Raw genomic sequence first — 23,336 nt, forward strand, 5'->3', positions numbered from 1 at the left:
TGAATCTGTTTATTGCCTTTTCCAGCTTGTAGAGGCTGTTTGTCATTCTTTGGCTTGTGGTCTTCTATCGTCAAGCCAGTAATGGCATCGGAACTCTCCTTTCATTATCATATCTCCTTCTCTTCCTCTGACCTTCCTGCCTCCCTCTAATCAGGACCCTGTGGATTACTACTTTGGGCCCATCCAGATAATCTATTCTAGAGTATTTCCTTCTTCTCAAGATTTGAACTTAATCACAGTGGGAACTATTTTATTTTTACATCAGTTTATTAAAGTATAAAGTTGAAAAATATCTAGAAAAATATTTGTTTTACAGCTAATTAGTTACCCAATGACCCTGCAATTTCACTACTGGATATATAGAAATATGTATGTATGCTAATAAATATGGAGTAATTTTATGGCAGTATTATTCATAAAATACCTTAACTGTAAAAATATTCCACCAATATTAGAGTGGATAAATTAATTAAAGTATATTCATAAAATAGAATCCTACATAGCCATGAAAGTTAAATTCCATAGTAAGACTAAAAAAGTACAAACATAATGTTGAGTCAAAAAAGGCATATGCAAAATAATTTTATTGTATAATTTCATTTATATAAAGCTCTAAAACATGCATAACTAATTTGTTTTGTAGAATTCAGGATAACGGTAATCTTTGGAAGGAGTGAGATAGTAACAAATGGGAAGGAACATTAGCAAGTATTCAATATTCCTTGCAATATTTTTTAAAAATATATTTTTATTGATTTCAGAGAGGAAGGGAGAAGGAGAGTGAGATAGAAACATCAATGATGAGAAACATTGATCAGCTGCTTCCTGCACACCCCTTACTGGGGATTGAGCCCACAAGCCAGGCATGTGCCCTAACTGGGAATTGAACCGGGACCTCCTGGTTCATAGGTGGACACTCAACCACTGATCCACACCGGCCAGGCACAATATTTTATTTTTTATATGAAATATATTTAATTTGTGATAATTCATCAGTATATATACTTTTGATTTATGCACTCTTCTTTATGGATATTATAGTTGATTGAACATATGTATAAACAAAGATACCAATATTAGAAGATTAAATTATAAACATAATCTTTTATGCATATAAAAGTATAACCCAAGTATATTCTGATTGTAAGTGATAGATTTAAAAAAATAAGGATATCAGAGGATTGAAGGATAAAGATGTTCTAGACAAATTCTAATAAATGGAAGTTGTATGTTGATTTAAGATAAATTTTAGGATCACATTATTATTAGATATAGAGTGGAAGTTTAAGACAAAAAATTTAATTCACTAGGAAATAAAATAAATTAAACCTTTATACGTTTAATACTGTAGCACCAACATATATTTTGAAATGGACATATTAGGAGCTTTCATCATATCCCTTTAAATAACTAGTAGATCAGATTTAAAAAATACAGCCAATGCTAAACACCCATACTGTTAGCAGAGCAATAGTCCTAGGATAACGGTTGCCACAGAACCTGTGAATATGGTATCTCACATAGCAAAAAGGAACTTTGAAAATGGAATTCATATTACAGATATCATAACAGGGAGATACCTGAGCCATCAATGTGAACACAATCTTATTACATGGGTATCTGAAAGCAAAGAGCTCTCTTATGCTGAAGGAAGAAGAGGCAGAAGCGATAATTCAGAGGTGAGGTAGGAGGGGAGTCCAGAGAGATTTGAAGAATGAGAAGGACTTGGACTGCCTTTGCTGACTATGGAGATGAAGGAACAGGGCCACAGAGCAAGGCATGCAGGTGATCTCTAAACACTGAGAAAACCCCACTGAGAATGACCCAAGTTAAAATCAACAAGGAGACAGGATCTCAGTCCTACAACTGCTTGGAACTGAATTCTGGCAACAGCCCTATGAACTTGGAAGTGAAGTTCCAGGGGTTCCAGAAAGCAATGCAGCCCAGCTGACCCCTTGATTTCACCTTTGTGAGACTCCAAGCAGAGAACCAGTTGAGCTACCCTCTGCCTAGACCTACATAACTGTGTGATAATGATGAGTGCTATTTATTAGTAAGTTTGTGGTAATTTGGATTAGAAATAGGAGAATAATATGATTATTCTTTTTTTTAAATATATTTTATTGATTTTTTTTACAGAGAGTAACGGAGAGGGATAGAGAGTTAGAAACATCGATGAGAGAGAAACACCGATCAGCTGCCTCCTGCACACCCCCTCCTGGGGATGTGCCCACAACTAAGGTACATGCCCTTGACCGGAGTCGAACCTGGGACCCCTCAGTTCGCAGGCCGACGCTCTGTCCACTGAGCCCAACCGGTTAGGGCAATATGCTTATTCTTTATAAGAAAACCAGGCACATAATAAAAAATTTATACTATCTGACCCATAAAGCAAATCTCAATGAACTTCAAAGGATCAAATTCATACAGAAAATGCTATCTGATTATAATGCAAATGAGTTATACTTTGGTAACAAAATATAGCTAAAGCAACTCGTGTGTTTATAATTTAAGAAATATAGCTCTAAACCATGGGAGGTAGCTTATGCAGCAAACATAAGAAAATCCAAAGCTTTAAATGCTTTTATACTCTAGAGAAACTGCTACATAAGTGTGTATCAGTGAACTTTTACCAAAGGTGTTGATGAAAATACAGCAGACAAATTCTAAACACCCCAAATGTCCATCAACAGTAGGATGAATCAATGAAGTGTGGTATCTCTATTACAATGAATTCCCATGCAGCAATGGTTCTCAAAACGTGATGCTGGAGGGTCCTGGGACATTTTTAGGAGGCCCACTAGATCAAAAATATTTCTATAATAATACGGATACACTATTCACTTGTTTCACTGAGCTGACATTTGCTCTCCTGTCACAAAAGTAATAATGGGTAAAACGGCTCATGCATTAAAGAACCTGAATTGGTGACCTCACACTATACTAGTCCTCACTAGTCACTGAATTCTTTATGACAGCCTACCGAAGTGCAAACGAAACAAAACAATCCTATTGTATGTAAGAAAGTTCCTGTGAAAGCTATAATTATTTCATGAAATATCCCCCCACTAGTACTCTTGTTTTCAATGACTTGTGTGACAATATAAAAAGTATGCAAAAAATCCTGCCTGTGTCTGCCAAAATATGATGGTTGTCCCAGAGAAAAAGTTATATGATCGAGCTGTCAGTTGAACTAACCACTTTTTTTCGTTGGAACAAACTATTTACTTAAAGGAATGAGTGACATAAATTACTGTTGGCCACATTTGAGTATTTGGATAGGTTTCCTTTTTTAATTATTTATTTATTTATATTTATTTATTTTACATTTTATTTTTAAAATTTTATTGGGGTGACATTACTTAACATGACAATACAGGTTTCATGTGTGGATTACTAATGTACAAAATCTGCATATAGGACCATAAGCCCACCACCCAAAGTCAAATCTCCTGTCACCTCATATTAGGGTTAAAAACTTGAATCTGACTTGTTCTTCAGGGAAAACAACTGCCAGGATTTGTTGTCAATAATGAAGTCTGAGTTTTCACGTAAAAAATTAACTTGTTGTGGTTGATTATTTTAAAATGAAAGAATAAATGTACACTTAAAATTTTCTCAGCTTCAGTTGAAATAGGGCATATCTACCCCACAAAATCCTTTGGGGTTCTCAATAATGTTTTATAATGTATGCAGACCTAAGACAAAGCTGAGAACTACTGCTGTACAGAAATGAAAATATAAGGTAATTTCAGTATAGATTAATCCTATACGTTTAATGTTGATTTTAAAAAAGGAAGTATGTAAAAATATAATTCTATTGCATGCAATTTTATGTAATAATTAAAATGAGAAAAAAATTCATAGAAATAAAAATTAGGTAACTTCATTTGTTTTAGGAATATTCTATTCCATGAATGTGCTTTTAAAAAAATTTTTCTTTTGGAAGTGTCAATTGTAAATTACCTTATACATAATTATATGCAATAAAGTATTAATCAGATAAGTGATAAATTATGGGTAAGATGGTAAATATTTGTTATGTAAGTATATACAATATTAATCAAAAAATGTAATGAAATGTAATAGAACCTACTGGAATTTTAGAATCTGATAAAAACAAAATCACTTCTCATTTTTAGAAATTTCAGTTGCAAGATTTCATAGTTAGAGCACATCTCTAATTTCAGTATTAAATTTCACTAAATATTTCCCATTTTTTACATACATTTTTAATTATTAGGACAATAAATTATTTGACAAAATTGTAAATGCTCAGTTGTTAAAATCAGCAGCATAAAATATGCACAAACACATACTCTAACAATTCATTTCTCAAAGTTTAAATTAATTATTTTCATATAGATGATGAATATGATAGATACAATAAACAGTACTGTGTACATATACATAAATCAATAATAAACTATTATATTTACATATATTTACAGTAATTGCTTTTGATAAGTGAGATCTAATTAACATGTCATAAATTCATACAAATGTGTATATATATATATACTTACTTAGTATATATAAGTATATATATATATATATATATATATATATATATATATATATACTTATACAAAGCTTGGAGATATGATGAAGTTGCTCTAATGCTCTTTGAACCCTTAGGTAAAATGTCTGAGACGCTAACAATTAATTCCTTTATGTTTTTAGGTTAACAGGATTCCATCTGCCACCGCCAGTAACAAGTACCAAATCTGTGTTCTCGCTACGTTTGACCAGTGATTTTGCAGTTAGTGCTCATGGGTTTAAAGTATATTATGAAGGTAAGTGATGGTAACAAAAAAGGACCACCGCACAGTCTAATGTAGTCGTAAGGAAATTCTCCAGGGTGAGAATGGAAGAAAGATACAGTTCATCCTGTTACCTCAAATCCTGCCCTGGGTCGCTTTGTTATTCACCATTAATATATAATAAAATGCTGGAATTGACGGGTCTTAATGCTTCAGAGCAGTCTGCCTAGACATAGAACAGTCTTTCCCTGAAGTCTTAGGAAATGAGACCATGAAATCACTATAGGGTTAGAGATTAACAAAAGGGAATAAAATGTGAGAGTAACAGGAAACTGGGCCTGATGAGAGATTCAGGCAGGATGGTCTCCACCCTGACCCCTCTGAGCTTTGCTTCTCTGCCAAAAATCAAACAAGTAATCTGTCTTCTCTTGAAGTTCAAGTCAAGAGCTAAGACACAAGAGTTAACATCTCCTGTTGTAAACCAACCTTTCCAAACCCAGGGATCTAGAATCCCTTAACAACAAAGAAGAAAATGAAAAAATTCTTGATACTGAAGATTTTAATCTAGAGGTTGGGTACAAATTCATTTGGCATCAAAACATGACTAGAACTGGCTGGAGGACACATCACCTTTATTGATCTCACATAGTGTGGGAATTCACGTGTTTACTGCAGAAATATTGTTTGATAATGGGGTGGTAACCCAGGCTCTGCTGAGGGTGTTTAAAAATGTATAGAATCTGCATGTTTTTCTTTTTAAAATGTGAAAATATTCCAATGGCAAAATAATTTATTCCTGAAGCTTTCAGATAGAAGTCACGGACTTGTAATTTCTTCCGTATGTGATGTGACAATAAAATCCACACCTAGTTTAGGTAACAGCCCCTGCCTTACTCATAGGAATAGTAGATCAGATTCCAACCTACCTTTCCAGGACTCTATCATACCAGATCTAATAGTGTCATAAGTACAAAAACGTAAAGCACACGATAATTCAAAATATGATACGTTTAAAAAACACACTAGAAAACAACCTTCTATAAAATAGAATTGCTTTAGGATAAAGGTTAGCAGTTTGCAGGTGGGGCAGGTCTTAAAGTGAACGTTTCACCTAGTGCCACCTTTCTCAGTAGAAAATAAAAATACCCCCTAGCAAACGATTGAGTAAAAGTGTTTTGTCCTTTTCCCATCTTAAGTAGGTAATGCCCCTGTTGCAGCAGTGTTCAGCACTGTTTTGTACCTAACACATTACTGAACTCTTTTGTCTAGCAATGGAGGATGCATCCCAACCACTTCATTTCACCCATTGTGATAGTCAGAATCATTATTTTAAGGTGTTTTTACCCTAGTTGAATATTTTTATTGTAGCAACTTAATTCATAGTTTAAAACACAAAGGATTAATTTTAAGTAATGCAATTTTGGCAACATTGAAAGAGTTAGTAATGCAATAGTTTTCTATTAAAGACTCCTTACTAGAAAATCTGTTTCTGTGCATGTACGTATAAAGTTATTTTAGGTTAGTTTATTGTTTCGGTAAGCAATAGGTATGCTGAAAATGTAGCAACTTGGAAGATGACTTACGACATTGCTGTGTTTTCTGATTTGACTGTCAAGTTTTATGAAATACACTAAAATATATTCTTAAGGCTCCCCATTGTTTCTACATATGCAACATTAAATTTCTGCCTGACATTTGTGCTTCAGTGAAATGGACTCATATGTTTTTGGGACATTTAAATGTATGCGTGGGAGTTCCTGACTTAAAATATAGGGTACTAGGCATCCAGGTAGAATTGAGGGATTGGCTCTCATGCTGCAGAATCTTCAGGTATTGATTTGTGATGGGTATCTTCTACTGTCTGTTAGTTTTATATTGCTACCATAACAAATGGCCACAAGTTTAGCAGCTTAAAACAATGGAAATATATTATCTCACATCCTGTAGACAAGAAGTCCTGCTTGATCTCTGCCAGTTACTCTGCTCAGGGTCTCAAAGGCTGAAATAAACATGTCAGCTTGTTGAGCTCTTGTCAGAAGACTCTGTAAGAATCTATTGCTCATAGCTCCCACAGGCCTCTCTCTTCCTTAGACTCTCTTCCTTGAGTCCTACATCTGAGAGCCAACACTGGAGCATTGAGTCCCTCTTATACTTGGAGTCTCTCTGCCTTCCTATTCTGATATATCTCTCTACTATCTTCTCGCTTGTCCCCCTCTACATATCTGACTTCAGCTGGAAATATTTCTTAGCTTTTATTTATTTATTTATTTATTTATTTTTAAAAATATATTTTATTGATTTTTTACAGAGCAGAAGGGAGAGGGATAGAGAGTTAGAAACACCGATGAGAGAGAAACATCAATCAGCTGCCTCCTGCACACCCTCCACTGGGGATCTGCCCACAACCGAGGTACACGCTCCCGACTGGAATCAAACCTGGGACCCTTTAGTCCGCAGGCCAACACTCTATCCACTGAGCCAAACTGGCCAGGGCTATTTCTCAGCTTTTAATGGTTTATGTGATTATATGAGGCCCACCCGAGTAATCAAGACTAATCTTTATTATATCTGCAAAATCCTTCTTGCCATGTAGCATAACATATTAACAGGTTCCAGAGATTTTCTTCTGGAGTGGGTGGTGGTGTAATGGGGTGACCCACGGAGATGACCACCAGGGACTCAGATCAAAATTTAGGAGCCTTTATTAAGCTGGCCAGCGACTACAGTTACAGCACCCTGCCGAAGCAGAGGCTGAACTGCAGTGCCGACTACAGAAGTTACATTTCATTATTAAATTCTGTGGAGGCCCAGATAAGAATGCGTCTTTCAAATTCTGGGCCCCCAATATGGAGGAAACTCTCTTTATTTATACTTTTTCCAGTCCTTTGTCTCCCAAATTTGGAATGAGACTTCCGGGCCTTCTGAGAAAGAAGGCCTGCGTGCTGGAAAGGGGCCATGAGACCATATCTCAAGGCCTGGCCTGGTGTCAGCACTGACAACTCTGTCTGGGGCATAAAGTTTACAGCCTCTCTGGAATGGGAGTAGTCTTATTTTCCTTATTATTTAAGAAAATATACTTGGAAATGCTTCCATTTCCACACTTGGATTCAAATCAAGAATTAAGACACAAGAGTTAACATCTCCTGTTGTAAACCAACCTTTCCAAACCCAGGGATCTAGAATCCCTTAACAACAAAGACGAAAATGAAAAAGTTCTTGATACTGAAGATTTTAATCTAGAGATATCTAAATGTAACTACAGGAGTTATATTTTATTATTAAATTCTGTGCAGGCCCAGAGAAGAATGTGTCTTTCAAATTCTGGGCCCCCAATATGGAGGAAACTCTCTTTATTTATACTTTAGTAACCCAGAAGCCATACTATCAGGGTTAAAATTTCAAACAGCAGTTTTTATATAAGATGGATACTTCAGTGGTGCTCTTCATTTGTCCTACCACACCAGGCACAACACTATGTAACATTTTACAGAGGGCATACGGTAGCTATGAGTGTTCATTATTTAACCATGGTCAATGATGCTATAAAAGCCAACAGGTATATTGACTGTGAAGTCCAGAAAACTTAGTTTGAAATTTCAAAGGCTGCCCTTTTAAAAATTTTTATTGTTGAAAGTATTACATATGTCCCTCTTTTTCCCCCGCATTGACCCCTTCTAGCCCCTCCCCGCCCCCTGCCCCAGACCTTCACCACCCTATTGTCTGTAACCATGGGTTATGCATATGTGCATACAAGTTCTTTGGTTGATCTCTTCCTACGCACCTTTCTACCTTTGCCAAACAAAGTAAACTGATGAGCAAAATAGATCTAGATACAGAGGCAGAGCTGCCTCAAACAGATTGTCAAACTGCAGCGGGAAGGCCGGGGAGGGTTGGGGGGCAGGAGGGAGGGGGGTAAGAGATCAACTGAAGGACTTGTATGCATGCATATGAGCATACCAATGGACATAAGACACTGGGGGGTAGGGGAAGCCGGGGTATTGTCAAGGGCGGGGAAAAAAAAGGACACATATGTAATACCCTTTGTAATGCTTTAAGCAATATAAAAAAAAAAGATCTAGAGACACAGTAGCATGGAACAGACACTCAAATCAAGCCTGCTCTTCAATACCCACCTCAACCCTCACATTTTGGATCCAGGTTATCATCTACAGTGACCTCAAACTACAACTCTGTGCCCTACCCACGCTACAGTAAAATTAATCCTCTATTCTGGACATTTCCTCTACATTTATCCTTGCATCCTTTTTTTTTTTAATTTCAAGATGGTCCTAATGTCTAAATCTCATTTATTTTTTTTCATCTCCCTCTACATAATAATGTATTATTTTCTTCATTTTAAAAAACTTTCCCAAGACTTTGTCCTTATGGATTAGGATTTATGAGAATGCTATTTATTAATGATATTAGTGCATTTATCTGTGTTTGTCAAGCTGCCAACACCGGACTACATGCATTAGAATCATCTGGCTAATGACACTGTTACTGTTAGGTATTATTTAATGAGTAATTTCTTTTCAGCCAGTCACAGTGCTAAATATTTTATGTTTTTTTCTCACACTGAAAAATTTTTAAAAATTGTAATGAGCAGGGATTTAACAAAGCAATAACCTTAATGTAAAAATATGTTTAAATGCCCTGCAGATGTAAATTGTATACATTTTGGAGACTTATTTTTATATATAACTATAAATATAATTCCATTTATAGTTACATGTATGTAACCACATAGAATTTAGTATGAAAGAGCATTACAAAAATAAGAATTACTGAAAACGTTGTGTATTGAAACAATATGTATTATAAAAGCTGCAATACATTTTTGTATATAATATGTGATCTATGTATTATTTGTCCTTTTTAATTAATGAATTAAATTATTTATTTATTTTTATTGATTTCAGAGAGGAAGGGAAAGAGAGCGAATCATTGATCGGCTGCCTCCTGCACGCCCGCCACTGGGGATCGAGCCTGCAACCCCGGGCATGTGCCCTTGACCTGAATCGAACCCATGTCCCTTTAGTCCACAGGCCCACACTCTATCCACTGAGCAAAACTGGCTAGAGCTATTTGTCCTTTAAAATAATTAACATACAAAAGAATATTTATACTATTTACTATTCTATTCAGCTTCCTGTCATACATGTTTATTAAATATTTATCTTGAAAACATCAAATTATTTTAGTGTTTTTAATTTCAGGGGTTAGTTTCAATTCTTAAGCTTTAACAATTTAAACTGCAGGATGGAATTTAATGAAGAGCTTACAACTTAGAATCAAGTGAATTATGCTTCTGGCAAGATAGTTGAATTGTGAGAAGATAAATTTAAAATACAATTACATACATTGTTTGCTGGCAATAAAGGCAGGTTAGATTCATAAAAGTAAATGAATCTTCATCTTAAACACTTTCATGAATAAATGAGAAATATTTTTTAAAAAGACAGTGCAAGGAGATATCATATATGCGAACACATTTTTTGCTTCTTGATCAAATTCAAGTCTTTTACCTTTCGGATTCCATAGAGTCAGCCTATTTAGGAGTTGAAACATCCTAATTCTACAGTAACCTTCTTGCTAAATCATGAGTGTCTTCTCTTCCATTTAAACAGTTGGAAGTGTTCAAAATCCCAATCCAGAGAAAGACACAAATCAGCCTTTTCCTTAAATATTATCTTTAAAATGGAATGAAGAGACAGTTATAATAAATATGTGGATTTGGTTGGGCATACACAAACACTGATTACTTGTTCGACATCATTTAGCTAGGAAGACATACATCACTTTCAACTGTACTCACAACAAAGCTTCAACCGTCCTATGAACACTATAGATGTTTTTAGAAATGAAGGCATACATTTTAAATGTTTCGCGTTTCTGCACAGTGTGGCATACACAACCTCTGAAACTAGATAGATCTCCAGCCTTGTTTCCCACCACTCTTTGCCTCAATTCATGAAACAGTCACATGAACCCTTTACGTTTCTACATAGACTAGTACTAAGCTTTTTAAGCTATTCTACCTTCAATCTCCATCTCCTCTGCTCAGATTACCCTACACAAACCTCTTTGATCAGAACACTTTTTTCTTATCCTTCTAGATTTGTGTAGACCTTAATCAACTTCAGAAAGTCATGTATAGAAGCCAGGATTAAGCCCAACGATGCCCAATGATCTTTTCTCTATATGCACAGATATTTACACACCTTATCACAACACTGTATTCTACCATTTTAGAGTTTTCACTCACACTAGTCTGTGCGAAACTTGAGGATATAGAGTATATTTTGTTTTGTAAAAATGTCCCATATTTCAGCACATTCCTGGAATATTGCAAACACTTAACAAATGCTTGTTAAATTCAACCGATACACAGGATATCTAATAATTTTATCAGTGACGAGAAAAGATTAAATACATCTGTCTCTTTCAAAGAATTAAAACTCCAGTGAATGTGTTAGAAGGCAGACGTTTGCTATGTTTAACTGCTTAGAAATTGGGTAAACAGATATTTACATTAAGTGAATAAAGTTTAGGAAAATTATTGGCCTTTATTTGAGAAAAGCCATCAATGAAACCTATAATTATTTTTACTATTTATGGATATTTTCTTTGCTTAAAAATCTTTACTACCGCCCTAACCGGTTTGGCTCAGTGGATAGAGTGTCGGCCTGCGGACTGAAGGGTCCCAGGTTCGATTCCGGTCAAGGGCATGTACCTTGGTTGTGGGCACATCCCCAGTAGGGAGTGTGCAGGAGGCAGCTCATCAATGTTTCTCTCTCATCGATGTTTCTAACTCTCTATTCCTCTCCTTTCCTCTCTATAAAAAAATCAATAAAATATATATATTTTAAAAATCTTTACTACCTTGAACTAAATGGTTTCTTTTTTTTTTTTTTGTGGGGAGGGAGTTCATTGACACCAAAAATGGCATTAAAAAGAAAAAGACCTTGTTTTATGCCAATCATTGGAGCGGGTAGTATTATTGTGTTGGGGTTTAAAACACAAGGTCAGCATTACATGTAAACATTTCTAAAGCATTATATGTAATTGTTTAAAACATACTGTAGTGAAAAATAATTAGAGTTCAATCAAAACCACAATTTCAAAAAGCAAAAAAATAGGAATATTTAGAAATGTATTTAAATGAAGAAAGTGTAAATGATATAGAACTGAAAGTATCAGAAATCTCTATATAATGGAAAGTGACTATAAATTAGCCAACTCTATATGAACATTTCCAACTAAGAATTCATACAAGCCCATTTTATGTATACATGACATGATTCTGGCAAAATTAAGCCAGAATATTAAAAATAGTCACACATTTAAAAAATGCTGTGGAATAAGTTTTAACAATAACCTTCTACATGAATGGAAACCCCTGATTTAATTCCATACTTCATTCATGCCAGAAGCATGGTTGGTTTTAATTTTTTTAAATTGATATTGGTATCACACACATTGACTTATTAATGATTAAGGCATTTTGTATGCACAGTATCTCAGTGTGGACAAAATGTTTTGTTACGGAATTTACCAGGAGACCGAAAAATACACAGGGAGTACTCAGAGATCCAGGATAAACCCATTTATTTTCAGATGTTTCAGATGTACCAGTACAGTGACTCAGGGGGTCAGTTCTCCAAATCCCTGAGTGAGTGACTATGAAAGAAGCTTTTCCTTAATAGCCTTTGGTTTCTTTGTCCCCCAAATATGGATCAGGCTTCTGGATCTTTTGAGGGCTTTCTGAAAAGCGCCATGTGTTGGGACGGGGGACATGAGATTACACCCAAAGGCCTGGCCTGGCGCCAGCGCTGATAACCCCTTCCGGGGTTTGTGTATGGTTCATGGTTTATGGCCTCTGCAAAAAGGGAGTATTCTGGGAAACAGGTTGTGCAAGGCAGTTCAGGCATCAATGGAGTTAATTATCGGCCAGCAAGAGTGTGCGTTAGAAGGCAGGTTACTGGCACAGATTCAGATTGCTATCCCGCCCCAACAATGTCTTATATTTCCCATCAGTTTTAAGATTGATTATTTGCTATGATGTTTTGAACTTTCAAAGTCTTTTCAACATAAGAAAATAGCTACACGCATTTGAGTGTTTTCTTATAAAATACAATCTTAAAAAAGGTAATGATTCCTCTTTGTGGTTTCTAGTAATGTTTTCTTATTTTTTCCACATGGCATAAAGTATATTCTTATGCAGGATCGCATTAAGATCCAGTATTTTTAGACAAGTTACCAAATAACCATATAAATAGAAATGCATCAAAGGTGAACAATCTTCATAGGGCACCTTCACCTCATTGAAGTTGAAGTTGCTCCTTTCAGATAATTTTTCATTTAAATATAAAGCAGATTGTTACAGTTTTGTTAGTGTTTTCATTATGTGGCTATATAAAAAAGGGGTTTTGATTTCTTCCACAATTTACCATTTTATTATGAGGCATTTTTTGGAAATCAAATAGTTCAGGGATGTTTTGTATAACCAAATGCTCTTTAGTAAATTAAGTCTCTCAATGCAACTGTAATAAATAAGCATCTACATCCTTAGCTATATTATCAGTATTATACTGGAACCAAAGTTAGATGGTTTTCTTGTTCCCACAATCGCTTAATGGTTGTTTTAAAATGTGAATATTTTCAATGTCTGTTTGGGATGATAGTTCTGACAACCACCTTTTAAAACAACTACTATACATTTTTCAAAAAAAAATATTTTTAATATATCATTGATTTTTTACAGAGAGGAAGGGAAAGGGATAGAGAGTTAGAAACATCTTTGAGAAAGAAACATCGATCAGCTGCCTCCTGCACACCCCTTACTGGGGATGTGCCCACAACCAAGGCACATGCCCTTGATTGGAACCAAACCTGAGACCCTTCAGGCCACAGGCTGATGCTCTAACCACTGAGCCAAACCGGTTAGGGCCAAATTTGTTTTTAAATGGTGTCTTTACTAGAGACAATAAGTATACACTGCAGCAAGGTGCGATGTAATGTTTTCTTCCTGTAAACTATTGGTCAATACAAAAAAGCCACCCACCCACACTCGAGGCTCTTCTATCTTTACCAAAATAAGCTGCAAGTTCACTTACAATTTCTTTTTTTTTCAATCGCAAATTTCTGCAGAACAAACCTTGTACCATTGTTTCATGATCCTGAGAAACCTCAGAAAAACAACACAAAACAAACACTGTATTTTGATGATGGGTGTTTGTGAAGAACCAGAATCACTGGAATTAAGCAAATACGTTTGGCTATGAAGGTGTAATTCTTCAGGCAGGTGGCCTGCACAGCCAGTTTATTTTCTTTATTTACCATGTCACAGCCCCAACATATATGGACTGTTCTTTTCATAACAAGAACTTGGAAAAGGATAATGAAGTTTCCTTCTGCAGTACATCACCTTACACAGTTTGGGCTATTCATAGCTTATCCAATTGTTCTATTTATGTGAGTAAGCCACCTGTTTGTAGAATCTTAACCTTCTTCATGTTCTTATTCGTGAAAATAAACATACATTTTTCTAGGAAGATCAGTGGAATGGTCCTCAATATTATCACAAAAGTTTTATTTCTTAAAATTGTAGATTTCAGATCTCTTGACTACCAGCCCCTCAGCCCAGCCCTGGGGCTGATGAATTGTGCCTGGAGTCCAGAAAGTCCATTTGCTTCTGTGAGAGCCCCACTCAGCGTCATTCCAATGTGGCTGCCTGCAATTTATTCTAATAGAAAAATAAACCAGTGATGTGTTCAGTTCCTTGTCCCCTAGACACAAATGAGATGGGTGTGTTTTATTTTATTAACTACAATGTAATCGACAAGGGAAATGCATAAAATCAGCTTTATACAGCTTAGACACAGGCATTAATAAAACAATCATTATTATATTAGCTGTCACACTGGTAACTAGAATCTAAGGAAAAATATATTATGGATATTTTTATAAACGTTGCAAATGCACTGATAAAATACGTTATAATTATTTGAAGACATGGCTGGGTCCTGGTGAATATTTTCTCTCCTCTAAATAAGGCTCCCTGTTAGCCCATGCACATTTTACCGACTGACCCCTGTGCCATTCCCAACCCTCGTCTTTCAGGTGGAGATAGTGGGAGGCTGTCTTTAAACAAATTTAATGAGCATGGGATCACTTTTTCATTCTGGCTTGACCCTGTTCTTGCGGTGGAATGTTTATTTGTACAGTGACAGGCTCGTCTGAAATATGCGTCTGGTCAGAGGTCCGACCCCAGAGGGTGGTGCTGGGAGGCCCGAGTACACCCAGCCTCCCCTCTGGCTCCTCAGGTGGGAGAAGGGCTTCATAAACAAGCAGGGCCAAGCCTGCTCTGCTCACCTCCACACCCCTGCTCAGGAGAGCCAGAGAACCAGTGACCTGGCACATGTCACCTGAAACTGCAAGGAAGTTTCTGCAAAATAAACCCGGTTAGGAAATCCACCAGATTGGCGCGGCTTCTCTGCCCATGACACTCTTCCAGGAGGGGTGTGAGTCCGCAGTCTGCACCCAGTCTGACCGTCTTTCTCTTGGTTCTGAGATGCCCTGTGAGAAGATCCAAGTTGTGCTGCTGAAGCCCCTGCAGAGTGGTGGCTGCGGGCACTTCCCCAGCCTGGAGGTGGAGAGGGAACCCTTTGGCCTAAGCCTGATGGAGATGAATGAAGGCGAATACAGGCAGCTGCACAAGGAGGTAGCAGCAGAAGGCCTGGTGGAGACAGGCCTCAACACCGCCTCCCAGGCTACTAGCGCTGGGCGGGGCTTCCCAGGGGCGGGGCTTCCCAGCAGCCAGGGTTGCACCTGAGGGAGCATACAGGGCAGCGGGAGGGAGGGGGTGATGGAGAGGGGGCCTCCGAGGTGGCCCCGCTGGCCAAGGGCAACATTTTATGCTCATAGAGCATAAAGAAACAAGCTGAAAATGAAAAATTGCTAAAGTCAGTGATATATGACCTACTTAATCTTTGTGCTTCATGTGGAAAAGATGAGATGGTATTCAAGGTTGTATTTTATTCTCCAGAAATAGCATGATTAAACCTAGTAGGTAATTTCATTTCACATTGAATTTCCTTTTATATAGGTTGCTGAATGTGTCATATTTGTCAACTGCTATAATTTATCATTTTGATATGAATGCTAGAATTAAGTTTAATTGAGACAGTGATTAATTCAATATTCTAATTATATGTCAAATATAATTTTTGTGTTTCACAGATTCAAAGGCCATACATTGAGACAAGTTGTTATAATTGATAGTACAAAAGTAGAAGTTTAAAAGAAAAAGCATAGTATGAGATAGGTCAAGAAATTAATGTGTGAATTTATCTTGATTTCCCCACTACCAAAATGTGGTACATTAGAAAAATATAATTTGATGTTTAGTGTTTGTTTTTAAGCATGATAAAATATCACGAAAATTAAACTTAACATAGTTTCTTCTTTATTAAAATACTACATAGGCCTGGTGCATGAATTTGTGCACCAGTTGGGTCCCTTGGCCTGGCCTGCTGGTTTGGGCCAAAACTGGCTTTCCGACATCCCCAGAGGAGTCCCAGATTGCGAGAGGGTGCAGGCCAGGCCGAGGGACCCCACCGGTCACAGTCGGGGCCCGGGAGAGATGCAAGAGGTTAGCTAGCTGGGGAGGGACCACAGGAGGGCTCCAGGACATATCTAGCCCATCTCGCTCAGTCCCAATTGACTGGACCCCAGCAGCAAGCTAACCTACAGGTTGAAGCGTCTGCCCCCTGGTGGTCAGTACACATCATAGGGAGTGGTTGAGCAGCCTTAGCATATCAGTAGCATATTACACTTTGATTGGTTGAATGGCTGACCAGATGACCGGACACTTAGCATATTAGGCTTTTATTATATTGGATTATGCTATTTAATAGGGTAACATTTAATTTCATGAAAAAGTAAACATAGCTAAAATAAAATATGCAAATCAAATATTTCAATGGGAATAATAACAGGTATCAATCATTTTGATTCAATTAACATACCTACTGTATTAGATGAATTTATATATCTTTATGGAGAAGTAATTATGTCATCAAATCCCATTTTCAGTACTTGTTACACAATTCTCAGCTCTAAGATGGAGTTTTTAGGAATTTTCACCATACCACATCGGACAGCATAGTTTTCAAAATGTTTTCAATATTTCAATAAAAATTACATATCTCTACTATGTAGTGTGATATGTTTACTTGTAAATATATTATTTAGATTTTGTATACTCTTTAAATAAAACAATTTAAAAGTGAACCTTTAATCCCAATGAATGTGGGAAGATGTTAAAACCTTACTTATTGGACTGCCACAATGAGAAATGAAAAAAAAGCATGCTTTTCAGTTGGCCATAGTTGGGGGAGTGAGGTGGGAGAATAATCTTAGTTCCTGCAAGGTCATAATAGGCTAACGTAGATGGGAAGTAGATGATAAAAAATCAAAAGGAATGCAAGAATATAATCTGAATCAATATTAATTAACAATAATCTTTGAACATATTGATTCTTCCTCATGGAACCAAATGTGAATTGACCTCAAGGCACTGTTTGTGGTGCTTTTAGTATTTCAGGTGACTAACTATTCATTCCATATTGCTCTTTTTAAATCTAATTATTAATGATAATAGTCCCAAACACATAGTTAAAATAATTGAATCTTTCAAAGTAGTTTTCTTCATATCAATTTGAATTTATAATAATTTATTTGGTTATCAGTCATCTTTGCAGACACTTATCAGTACTTTTGCTTCTGTCATGGTGCTTCCCATGGAAGACTTTATTTCTCAGTTTACAAAGAGATCTCTGACAGTGTGCTCTTTGGGTTATAACTTTCAGGCACTAGTCATCACTAGCTGCCCTTCATACAAAATTTCATCGTGTCTTTCCATGTCCAAACATGTCAAACTTGTGGCCAGCAGGTTTGACATGCTTGGCGTGCATTTGTTTCTCATTGGGATGTTTAAGGGATTTTCCCCCCACAAAATTATAATTTCCATCTGTATTGTTTATATTGCTGTATAACAAATTGTCATTAGTTATTGGACAAGCAAGGCACCCATTATAATTTCATCACTCTGTAGGTCAGAAGATTGGGCAGGCGTCAGCTGGGGTCTTAGCTAAGATCTCACAGAGCTGCAGTCAAGAAGTGTTGACTAGTACTGTGATTAAACCTAAGGCCAGGGTTCTATTCCAAGTTTACTTGTTGCAGGTATAATATTGCTTAGCAGCAATGTAATTGTGGTCCTTATTTTGCCAGGTATCAACCGGGAACTTTTCTTAGTTTTCTTAGACTATCTGTGGTTCCTAATTGTTCCTCCCTGCAAAGACAGTTCTCAGTCTTTCTTTCTTCCAGCTCAGCTGGAGCACATCTCTCTGACTTTACTTCCCGCTCCAGCTTGCCTACATAGAATAACATAATCTCAGGAGTGACTGTCCCATCACCACTGGTATATAATGCAAACTAATAAAGGGGCCACTACTCCACCACAGCCCAAAATTCCACCTACACTCAGGAGAGGGGATGGAAATCTTGGAAGCCATCTTAGAATTATGCCTCATATATCATGTTGGGTGACTCATTTAGGTGATAGTTGAAAATGGGATAAAAAATATAAGAAGGGAAAGAATGAGTTTAGAAGTTGCATTTTGTAATCAATCAACTTAAATGGCTCCATTTTTAACTAAAAAGATATATTTAGTGGATTATTTACATTTTTCCCTTTACTTTGTTAAATTAGGTCAGTAAATAGCATATTTTTTCTATGTTAATGCATAGGTTAAATACAATTTAATTATGTATTTAATTATACACTTATAATTAAAGTGTATTTCAGATTTTTTAAGGATCATATTTTAATATTAATGCATTTTTGACACAGCATGTCTTTCTTCTTAGCAGTAACTTTAGGATAATGGAAATGGTGTTTGTTTTTTAATGCTAGACATGGTGTTACAAAACCTAATATTTAATGCTGACTTCATCACTCAGATGTTGTGAGGCTCAGTTCTTCTTAATGTAAAATGAGTAATATACTAATTCTACAAGGTTGCTTTGAAGATCAAGGGAGTGAATGATGCAACATCTATAGAGTAGTGCCTCTTATATAAGCACTGTTCAATACATTTTAGTTAGCTAGTATTTTTTTCAGTTCCACCATACATATATAATATTATATATTGACATTATTGGTATACACTTAATATTACATATTGACCTAATAATCAATATATTGAATACGTAGCCCTGGTGTGGCTTAGTTGGTTAGAGGTTTGATTCCTGGTTGGGGCACATACCTGGGTTGCAGGTTCGATCCCCAGTTAGAGTGCTTATGGGAGGCAATCCATTGATGTTTCTCTATCACATTAATGTTTCTCTCTCTCTCTCTCTCTCTCTCTCTCTCTCTCTCTCTCTCTCTTTCTCTCTAAAGTTAATGAAAACATGTCCTCGGGTGAGGATTTATATATATATGATGTTGATATACAGTATATTCATTAGTGTATATTGATGTATATTATAATGTTTGGCCATGCCATATAAACTCTTTGAATTTCTGTTTTTTCGAAAGGAACACTATGTCCAACTATTGGTTTTGTCTTCTTTAGAGTGTTGTCAAATAAGAAAATAGATGTGATAATTTACCCAAGTGTTTTTTGGGCTAAAATAAGTCATGCAGGGGTATCCTCAGCTAAGGTTTCCCAGAACCATTGTGCAGCCAATGGAGTAATTCATTTTTAGCTTGAACCAAGGAAACAAATGACACTTTTTATGGACACACACACACACACACACACACAATGCTCTTCCAGTGACAAAGCTCAAAACCCTGACAGAGGCTAACAGAAGTACTCGAGAGTGGCAGCTCTGAGCTAACAGGTCATTGCTAGAGACAGAACTGGAACATGATGAGGCACTAATTCCAATTGACTTGAAAGGGGGGCACAATGGAAGAATGGCAAGTTTTGTGTAGGGACTAATTGAATAATGACTGTTATTCAGTCCTTTGAATAAGTGCATAAGCAAAAATTCACAGGAACTTTATGGAGAATTATAAGGTCCCTAAAGCAAAGAACCCATTTGTCATAAAATTAGTCATGACTAGTATAAATCTTTATTAATTGCTGTCAAATATAATACAATGATGTAAATATTTATGAATGTAAATGAATGATTAGAAAATAATAAATTCTATTGCTATATGTATACATAAACTATTTACTTTATTTACCAATTATATGCTAATGAAAAACATACTGTTAGGCCACAGCACAAAGACTTATTAGTCAGCATTAAAAAGCTGAAGAGAATAATGATTTTGACCTAGTTCAGCGTTTCCTAACTTGTGGTACATTGCTACATATATGCATTATATTAGATGTGATGGCACCTGGAATAGGCCAGATCCTCTTTTAATGTACTAAATTCTAGGGGTTTGTTTTTGTTTGTTTGCTTTACTCCATTTCTGCAATTGTGTCTCTGTCTTCTGTATGATTATTTTTTTCCTAATAAATCTTATCCATTGCTTTCCATAGAAGATATGGTATTAGCTTTCATCTTAGGGTAAACAAAAGCAAACAAATGAACTTTCCTTGATCCTGAATTACTTCCATCCCTTGCTCCATCTCTCTGGTTCTCCTTACAATAATGTCCTCACAAAGTTTTCTATATTTTTTGTCGTCACCATCTCCATTTTTAATATACCTCTTTGAATACATTTCAATAGTCTCTATTCAATTAAATCTTATTGTTGAGATTAACAATGATAAAAAAAAGTTGACAGATTTAAAGGTCAATTCCCAAATTACTGTTCCTCTTTTCAGCATTTAACACATAGCACGTCTCAACTCTTCTTAAAACATTTCTGTCACTTGCCTCCCAGGGTGCCCTTTTTAATCAATGATTTCCCACCAATATACCACCATTCTTTAGACCTCCAATGAAGGTCCTCCTGATTTTATGTGTTGTGAACTGACTATAACATTCTTCAATAATAATCAGTTCAAAATGCATCTCATTGGCTAAAGGAAGTTTATTACTCAAATTTCTAAAGAGGTTGGCTCTGTCACAGGTGATATTGGCTAAACTAACTCATGTTTCTGCTTATTGGTTAATCTGGTTTACCTCATCTAAAATAAATGGAGAGATTTGGCAATACTCAAGCCTGTCATCCACTAACATGATACTTCAGGCATGCTCTCATGCCTATACTAGAGAAACAAACATGAGAAAAATGAAAATGAAGTACTTTTTCAATTTCTGCTTGATTTGGTCTACTAACATCCCCTCAGCTAAAGGAGGTTATATAAGCAAGTCAAAGGCCTATCATATTTTCCAACATGAATTCTAAATTTTTTCATCCCCATGTCTTTCTCAATAAATGGCATCACTATGGTTCAAAAACTATGAGGTCATGCTTTATTCCCCTCTTAATCTAGTAACTTACATCTAAATCAAATGCAAATATTGAATTAAAATATATTTTGAATCTTAACACTTGGTGAACATCTTTCCTACTAAGACCCGAGTCCTAGCAACCATCATCTCTTCCCTGGATTAAATTAGACTACTACACTAGACACTTACCTGGCTTCCTGGCTTTTCCCCTTGCCTTGCCAGTACTGTGCATTCTTTAATAATGGTCAGTTCATTACACTTCCCTACCCAAAAAATTTATATGACACTTTTACTTATATCCAATTGGCCAGATTATAGTCACATGGAACTTGGCTGCACTGGAAGGTGGGAAATGTGGTGTATACTCAGGATTTTAATATGCCCAGCTAAAACTTATATTACTATGAAAGAAAGGAATAGAGGCCAATGAGGAACAACAGGCAAGTCTTGCCACAGAAACAGGACATATTCATGCAGATCTATCTATTATAGGTTTCAGTCCATTTTTCTTTAACTTACTTATGTTTGAGTATCAAAACTTTTAAAATAGGCTGTGAAAGTCCCTGGGATATTTTGCCTGCATTTATAGAAAGAGAGAAACCTTTTCATTTTTCTCCTGAAAATCATATTATAAAAGGTTAGTTAATAAAGGCTTTTGAGAAATCCTGTCATTACATTCTGGGTATAATCTACGCCCCCACCCCATAGAATGTTCCAATTTAATACAGAAAATCATGTCTTATATACTAGGGTTTTACATATTGTAATAAGAACAGTATGCTTGCAAACAGTTCATATTTAAACATTGCATGTATAAAATGCATTCCTTTGTTACACAAATCTGCCTCAAAAATAAATTAATTTCCCTTAAAAATTCAAAAGAACCTCAAACTTCATTCTGTTACCTAACAATGAGTTCTCACAATAGAGAAGAATTGCTGTTAATGACACAGTTGGAAGCAGAGTGCAGTGTGGTGATTATCTAATCTTGATTATCTAATCTTTTGTCTTTACTATGGTGTTAGCTTGATTTCTGATTTTCAGATTGGTAAACTGCAGCTATTCTGGCAGCTGGCCACATAAATTTTCATCACTTATTATAAGTGGTTGGATGTTAAAATTCAAGTCACAGAGATAGTACAAAGATGACTGACTAGATTGCAATAAATTGAAAACATTAAATGTCTCCTCAGCCTTGGAAATGATACCTGATAATATTTAGAGAAACAAAAAGAACTCCATTACACTAATGCTAGAGGCCCAGGGCACGGATTTGTGCACCGATGGGGTCCCTTGGCCTGGCCTGCACCCTCTCACAATCCAGGACCCCTTGGGGGATGTTGGACTGCTGGTTTTGGCCTGATCCCTGCAGACCAGGCCAAAGGACCCCACAGGTGCACAAATTCGTGCACCAGGCCTCTAGTATGCATATAAGATCTTTGGTTAATCTTTTCCTGCCCTCCATACTCCCCCTTCCCTCTGAGATTCATCAGTCTGTTGCATGTTCCATGCCTGTGCATTGAGTATTTGCTGCCTGGTGGTCAGTGCGTGTCATAGCTACCAGTCGAACGGTTGGCTGGTCGCTTAGGCTTTTATATATATAGATTTCATTCTGGTCATCAAACTAAAATGTATGTGAGTGACTACATGTTCCTAAAAACACCAAGGCTAACTCTAAAATGTTGATTTTCTTTCCATATAAGTAACATAAAAGCTTTTTAATATGTTGACATTAAATATTTAGCTTTCATAATTACTATTTTATTAAAATGTAAATCTTAAATTCAGCCCTAGCTGGTTTGGCTCAGTGGATAGAGCGTTGACCTGCAGACTGAAGGGTCCCAGGTTAGATTCCAGTCAAGAGCACATGCCCAGGTTGCGGGGCTTGATTCCTAGTAGGGAGCATGCAGGAGGCAGCTAATCAATGATTCTCTCTCATCATTGATTTTTCTCTCTCTCCCTCCCTTTCTCGCTGAAATCAATAAAAATCTATTTTAAAAAATTAAATTCATGTTGCAGTTACTCAATCTTAATGGAAAATTTAAATGATATTCTTCTGAATATATAATGGTGTTAATATTTTTAGTATAACACATATTTACCTATTTAAAATCGTGTAAATATATTTAGTTATTTTTCACA

The 23,336-nt window shown here is 36.2% G+C and overlaps 1 protein-coding gene and 1 pseudogene across 2 annotated transcripts in view; one reads left to right on the plus strand and one right to left on the minus strand.

The window, feature by feature from the left end:
- The window catches only part of CSMD3 (CUB and Sushi multiple domains 3), an 857,474-nt gene that overhangs the window by 115,150 nt on the left and 718,988 nt on the right, over positions 1-23,336 (plus strand). For both annotated transcript variants that reach the window (XM_070391936.1, XM_070391937.1), the window contains exon 3: positions 4,684-4,796. In XM_070391936.1, coding sequence (XP_070248037.1) covers positions 4,684-4,796 — 113 coding nt within the window. The remainder of the gene's footprint in view (positions 1-4,683; positions 4,797-23,336) is intronic.
- Positions 10,871-21,426, minus strand: LOC138993421 (KATNB1-like protein 1 pseudogene; annotated as a pseudogene).

Source organism: Myotis yumanensis, unplaced genomic scaffold (assembly GCF_028538775.1).
Source record: "Myotis yumanensis isolate MYYU_CA2020_CCGP unplaced genomic scaffold, mMyoYum1.0.hap1 SCAF_15, whole genome shotgun sequence".
Taxonomy (NCBI): Eukaryota; Metazoa; Chordata; class Mammalia; order Chiroptera; family Vespertilionidae; genus Myotis; species Myotis yumanensis.